The sequence below is a fragment of the Gopherus flavomarginatus genome, chromosome 23 (assembly GCF_025201925.1).
Source record: "Gopherus flavomarginatus isolate rGopFla2 chromosome 23, rGopFla2.mat.asm, whole genome shotgun sequence".
Classification (NCBI taxonomy): Eukaryota; Metazoa; Chordata; order Testudines; family Testudinidae; genus Gopherus; species Gopherus flavomarginatus.
The window spans coordinates 18,294,434-18,300,934 of record NC_066639.1 but is presented as its reverse complement, the minus strand read 5'-3'; the positions used below and the strand labels follow the sequence as shown (position 1 = coordinate 18,300,934).

Below are 6,501 nucleotides of genomic sequence, written 5' to 3'. Positions count from 1 at the left end.
CTGGAGCTACAGTGACACAGAGTGACCACGCTGGGTAATGCATGAAGGATATCCCTCACAGAGCAACAGTGACACTGTGTGGCCACGCCACGTAATGCACAGAGGATTTGTCTCATAGAAAAATAGTGACACCATGTGGCCACACTGGATAATGCACAGAGCATTTTCCGCATGGAGCAACAGTGACATGGTGTGACCATGCAGGGTAATGCACAGAGCATTTCCTACATGGAGCAACAGTGACACCGTGTGAACACGTGGTGTAATGCACAGAGCATTTCCTGCATATAGCTACAGTGACATGCTGTGGCCATGCAGGGTAATGCACAGAGCATTTCTATCATGGAGCAACAGTGACACAGTGTGGCCGCGACGAGTAATGCACAGAGCATTTCCCTCACGGTAGAACAGTGACACCGTGTGGCTACGTGGGCTAATGCACAGAGCATTTCCCGAATGGAGCAACAGTGACACAGTGTGGCCGCGACGAGTCATGCACAGAGCATTTCCCTCACGGTAGAACAGTGACACAGTGTGGCCACGTGGGTAATGCACAGAGCATTTCTTGCATGGAGCAAGAGTGACACCCTGGGGCCACACAGGGTAATGCACAGAGCATTTCTATCATGGAGCAACAGTGACACCGTATGGCCACGCAGGGTAATGCACAGAACATTTCCCTCACAAGGCAACAGTGACACTGTGTGGCCACGCCAGGTAATGCACAGAGGATTTCTCTCAGAGAAAAATAGTGACACCGTGGGTCAACACTGGGTAATGCACAGAGCATTTCCTGCGTGGAGCTACAGTGACAGTGAAGTTTCCAAGCTGTATTAAGTTAACGTTCAGTTGTAAACTCTTGAAATGTTTCATTCCGTGGGACGAACGGTTCAGAGTTGCAAACAACTGCTGTTCCTGAGGGAAACCCCCAGACTCTGCCCTAGCGACTGGTTGTCTAACACCTGTGGCCAGTCCTCTCTTGACTCGCAATGTGTTTCAGTACCAGAGACGCAGTAAAATCTCATCACGGCTTAGGCAGCGTTGGGGAGCACAGTTGAACAGGACGGTGATAGTCAGCAGATTATGGCTTTTCAAGTGATACCGTAGACTGTCGCTGGGTGTTGTGTGTGCAGGTAGATGAGTCGTTCCCCAAAGAGATCGGTCTAGACCGAGTGTGAGAGGCACAGAGGGGAAGGAACTTACCCAAGCAGGCTGGTGGCAGAGCCAAGGGATGGAAACCAGGAGTCCTGGGTCCTAACCTCCCCTGCTCTGACCCACCAGCCCCCACTCCCCTCCCAGAGCCAGGGAGAGAACCTAGGAGTCCTGACTCCCAGCCCCCCCTGCTCTGACCCACCAGCCCCCACTCCCCTCCCAGAGCTGGGGAGAGAACCCAGGAGTCCTGGCTCCCAGCCCCCCCTGCTCTGACCCACCAGCCCCCACTCCCCTCCCAGAGCCGGGGGAGAACCCAGGAGTCCTGGCTCCCAGCCCCCCCTGTTCTAACCACTAGACCCCCTGCCCTCCATAGAACTGGACTGCCATGACCATGCATGTGTGCCCAAAGACACTGCCATCATGACTGCTCTCTCGGGGGCCCATGGGGGTATCTGGCTGCCCCTCCACCACCCCGCTGGGAGGAGGTGGAGGTCTCCATCCTGCACTGATTTCCTCCCCCCCCAGCCCCATGCCAGGTGAGCCAGTGGTACGAGCTGGTGGTGTTCACGGCCAGCATGGAGATCTACGGCTCCGCGGTGGCCGACAAGCTGGACAACAACAGGAGTATCCTCAAGAGAAGGTATTACCGGCAGGTGAGTGGGGGGTGCAGAGATGGCAGGGGAGGGACGATGGGGAAGGAGGGGTGGGGTCTGGGGAGCAGAGTGGGGGGAACTGAGGGTGGAGCTTAGGTGTGGCTGGGGGTGTGGCTTTGGAGAGGGGGGCTGGGGGTGGAGCTTAGATGGAGCTGGGGTGTAGCTTTGGAGAGCAGAGTGGGGGGAACTGAGGGTGGAGCTTAGGTGTGGCTGGGGGTGTGGCTTTGGAGAGGGGGGCTGGGGGTGGAGCTTAGATGGAGCTGGGGTGTGGCTTTGGAGAGCAGAGTGGGGGGAACTGAGGGTGGAGCCTAGGTGTGGCTGGGGGTGAGGCTTTGGAGAGGAGGGATGGGGTGGAGCTTAGGTGGAGCTGAGGGCGTGGCTTTGGAGAGCAGAGGAGGGATAGGGTGGAGCTTAGGTGGAGCTGGGGGCGTGGCTTTGGAGAGCAGAGGAGGGATGGGGTGGAGCTTAGGTGGAGCTGGGGGCGTGGCTTTGGAGCAGAGGAGGGATGGGGTGGAGCTTAGGTGGAGCTGGGGGCGTGGCTTTGGAGAGCAGAGGAGGGATGGGGTGGAGCTCAGGTGGACCTGGGGGCGTGGCTTTGGAGAGCAGAGGAGGGATAGGGTGGAGCTTAGGTGGAGCTGGGGGCGTGGCTTTGGAGAGCAGAAGAGGGATGGGGTGGAGCTCAGGTGGACCTGGGGGCGTGGCTTTGGAGAGCAGAGGAGGGATGGGGTGGAGCTTAGGTGGAGCTGGGGGCGTGGCTTTGGAGTGGGGGACTGGGGGTGGAGCTTAGATGGGGTAGGGGGCGTAGCTTTGGAGAGCAGGGGGACTGGGGGTGGAGCTTAGAGAAATCAGTGGGGGCTAGGGGGAGCAGGGTGAAGGGGCTGGGGCAGAGCATAGGGAGTCTGGGGGCAGGGCTTTCGGGGAGCAGGGGATGGGGCGGAGCTTACAGGGAGCTGGGGCGGGGCTTTGGTTAGAAGAGCTAAGGAGAAGAGGGCGTGGCTTCAGCTGGTGAGAGGGAGCAGCCAGTTGCCTGCTGGGGTGCCCCTGCATTCCCCCCCCCGTCCTCCTAATCTCCCAGCATGGCCCTGGTGGGGGGGAGGAGTGTGGGCTGGGGCACTGGGGGGGGCACCCTAGGGGTTAGTAGCCACTCACCCCCCACGCCCCCGCCTCTCCCCCTCCCCAGCACTGCACTTTGGAGCTGGGCAGCTACATCAAGGACCTGTCGGTGGTGCACAGTGACCTGTCGAGTGTCGTCATCCTGGACAACTCGCCGGGCGCCTACCGGAGCCATCCAGGTACGAGCCAGCCCCCCGCACTACCCCCTAGCCCCCACGCCCCTCTCGGGGCCGGGAGAGAACCCAGGAGTCCTGGCTCCCGGCCCCCCCTGCCGCCCGCTAGCCCCGACTCCCCTCCCAGGGCTGGGACAGAACCCAGGAGTCCTGGCTCCCAGCCCCCCTGCTCTAACCCACCAGCCCCCACTCCCCTCCCAGAGCCGGGGAGAGAACCCAGGAGTCCTGGCTCCCAGCCCCCCCTGCTCTGACCCACCAGCCCCCACTCCCCTCCCAGAGCCAGGGAGAGAACCCAGGAGTCCTGGCTCCCAGCCTCCCCTGCTCTGACCCACCAGCCCCAACTCCCCTCCCAGAGCTGGGGAGAGAACCCAGGAGTCCTGGCTCTCAGCCCCCCCTGCTCTAACCCCCAGCTGCCTCCTGATTGCGCTAATGTCCTGACTGAAGAGAAGTGGCTCACCCCAAATGGATGGGGAGGGATCATGAGCCACAGAGATGCCCCCCCCAGGGTTCTGCTGGGGTACGGGAGGTGGGGCAGCATCTGGGTATGTGGTACTGCGGGGGGGGAGGAGGATGTACACCTCCCCTTCCCCAGTTGGCCAGCGCCGCCCCTTTAAGAGGCGTCCGTCTGTCCCTCTCTCCTAGACAACGCCATCCCCATCAAGTCGTGGTTCAGCGACCCCAGCGACACGGCCCTGCTCAACCTGCTGCCCATGCTGGACGCCCTGAGGTACCCGCCGGGGGCTGGGGGCCAGGACGCCGGGGTTCTCTAGGGAGGGGACGAGGGGCTGGGAGCCAGGCCTCCTGGATTCCCTCCCAGCACCAGGAGGGAAGTGGGGGCTGGTGGGTTAGAGTACGGGGGGGCTGGGAGTCAGGACTCCTGGGTTCTCTCCCCGGCTCTGGGAGGGGAGTGGGGGCTGGTGGGTTAGAGCAGTGGGGGCTGGGAGTCAGGACTCCTGTTCTCTCCCCGGCTCTGGGAGGCGAGTGGGGGCTGGTGGGTTAGAGCAGTGGGGGCTGGGAGTCAGGACTCCTGTTCTCTCCCCGGCTCTGGGAGGCGAGTGGGGGCTGGTGGGTTAGAGCAGTGGGGGCTGGGAGTCAGGACTCCTGTTCTCTCCCCGGCTCTGGGAGGCGAGTGGGGGCTGGTGGGTTAGAGCAGTGGGGGCTGGGAGTCAGGACTCCTGGGTTCTCTCCCCGGCTCTGGGAGGCGAGTGGGGGCTGGTGGGTTAGAGCAGGGGGGGCTAGGAGCCAGGACTCCTGGGTTCTCTCCCCGGCTCTGGAAGGGGAGTGGGGGCTGGTGGGTCAGAGCAGAGGGGGGCTGGGAGCCAGGACTCCTGGGTTCTCTCCCCGGCTCTGGGAGGCGAGTGGGGGCTGGTGGGTTAGAGCAGGGGGGGCTAGGAGCCAGGACTCCTGGGTTCTCCCCCTGGCTCTGGGAGGGGAGTGGGGCCTGTGGGTTAGAGCAGGGGGGGGCTGGGAGCCAGGACTCCTGGGTTCTCTCCCCGGCTCTGGGAGGGGAGTGGGGGCTGGTGGGTCAGAGCATGGGGGCTGGGAGCCAGGACACCTGGGTTCTCTCCCCGGCTCTGGGAGGGGAGTGGGGGCTGGTGGGTCAGAGCATGGGGTCTGGGAGCCAGGACTCCTGAGTTCTCTCCCTGGCTCCGCTTAAAACCCCGCACTGTTCTGAGCTGGAGATCCAGGCGGTCGCAGGCAGAAGGGTTGGACCCTGATGCCTCAGTATCCGACAGACCCCCCGACCCACGCCACAGAGCCCAGGCTGACTGAGCAGGATGCTCCTGTGTGGGGCCGAGCCCTGAATCCTTGCGGCACCACCCTGCCGGGCGCCCTCCTCTCTGGAGTCGCGTCTCCACCTGCCTGGGTTACTAACTGTTGACTGATCCACCCTCCAGGAACTTTATTTTCCCGATCCCGTTACATTTTTGGCGGTCGCGATGTCCTGTGGCGAGGAGTTCCCCAGGTCAATTATTAGGTGGTGATCCAGCAAGGTGGATCCTTTGAAACTGCACAGTCTCTGTGCTGGTACCTAGGGGTCCCTCGCTCAAAGGGGTCTGGTTAATTAGGAGAGGGGGCTGGGAGCCAGGACTCCTGGGTTCCCTCCTAACGCTTCCCTTCCCCTCCCCAGGTTCACAGCGGACGTGCGGTCGGTGCTGAGCCGGAACCTCCATCAGCACCGCCTCTGGTGACGTCAGCACCTCCTTTCTTCAGGCGTTGGCCCCTGACCTCCGCCGGATCCCACCACTGCCACCATCACCACCACGTGGACTCTGCCACCGATTCCTGAACTCTGGAGAAGAGCGGAGGGGGGGTCACCCCCCCCAATTCCCCACCAACCTACTCCCCCCCACACCCGGCCCTGTGCCAAGAATGGGCGGGGACTGACTCGGAGGGCGGAGCTTATCCGGCAGCGGGACAAAGAAAGGGGGTGTGCAGCTTCACGGCGCGGGGATGGACGTGTCCGATCAGGCCGGGGGGGGTGGTCTGGTTTTACAAGACTCTGCCCCCCCCCCCTCCTCCGGCCTTGTACAAAGACCTCGTTTTTTCTTTTCGTTTCCTTTTTCGTTCTGTTCTTCCCTCCACTTCTCCCCGGGTTGGAGCCGCTGGATTTTTTTTTTTGCCCGGGGGAGGTGTTGGGTCTCGGATCTGTGCCCAAGGGACGACCCTTCTCTGTTGGGTTCTTTCCTCGGACTCGGGAGGAGAAGGAAAACCCGGGTGGGAAATTATAGCCGCTAAGCAAGGCCAGAACCGGTGCCGTGTTCGGAGAGTTTTTATCCCCCCCAGCCCGCTCCACATGTTCAACAGCTGGAGTCTTGCGCAGGGAGATGGAACGATTCTGGCCCCGGCTCTGGGAGGGAAGTGGGGGCTGCTGGGTCAGAGCAGGGGTGGGGCTGGGGGCCAGGACTCCTGGGTTCTCTCCCTGGCTCTGGGAGGGGTGTGGGGGCTGCTGGGTCAGAGCAGGGGTGGGGCTGGGAGCCAGGACTCCTGGGTTCCCTCCGTGGCTCTCGGAGGGGAGTGGGGGTTGGTGGGTTAGAGCGGGGGGGGGGGTTGGGAGCCAGGACTCCTGGGTTCTCTCCCTGGCTCTGTGAGGGGCGTGGGGTTGAGGGGGTGGTGATGGGAAGGCATGTGAGCGCTGGGGCAGCCGCCACCGGAGGCCTGAGGCTGCCTGGGGTCAGGGCCCAGTTGGTTCATAAGCAACAGGGCCCATGTGTCTCCCACTTGACCTCTGTGCCTCAGTTTCCCCAGTTGCCAGAGGCCTGGGTTGGCTACAGTTCTCAGCCAGTAGGGGAGTGAGGGATTGAGGGTGGGGCCTGTTGTGAGGGGTGAAGCTGGGTTGAAGGATCAGCTGATGCACCATCAGCCCCACCTGCGGCAGGATAGAACCCAGGCGTCCTGGCTCCCAGTCT

The 6,501-nt window shown here is 62.6% G+C and overlaps 1 protein-coding gene across 1 annotated transcript; it reads left to right on the top strand.

The window, feature by feature from the left end:
* The first annotated feature begins 1,685 nt into the window (after positions 1-1,685).
* On the top strand, positions 1,686-5,842 carry LOC127039619 (CTD nuclear envelope phosphatase 1-like). The gene is made up of 4 exons (XM_050933441.1): positions 1,686-1,805; positions 2,986-3,097; positions 3,734-3,818; positions 5,223-5,842. The coding sequence occupies exons 1-4, from the start codon at positions 1,728-1,730 to the stop codon at positions 5,281-5,283; spliced, it is 336 nt and encodes a 111-aa protein (XP_050789398.1). The 5' UTR covers positions 1,686-1,727; the 3' UTR covers positions 5,284-5,842.
* The last annotated feature ends 659 nt before the right edge of the window (positions 5,843-6,501 follow it).

What these genes read in the sequence shown, in the direction of transcription:
- LOC127039619 (XM_050933441.1), top strand. Translation starts at nt 1,728, where the DNA reads ATGGAGATCTACGGCTCCGCGGTGGCCGACAAGCTGGACAACAACAGG. An exon ending in AGAGAAGGTATTACCGGCAG is followed by an intron (nt 1,806 to 2,985) that starts GTGAGTGGGGGG and finishes CCCCCTCCCCAG; the next exon opens with CACTGCACTTTGGAGCTGGG. An exon ending in CCCATGCTGGACGCCCTGAG is followed by an intron (nt 3,819 to 5,222) that starts GTACCCGCCGGG and finishes TCCCCTCCCCAG; the next exon opens with GTTCACAGCGGACGTGCGGT.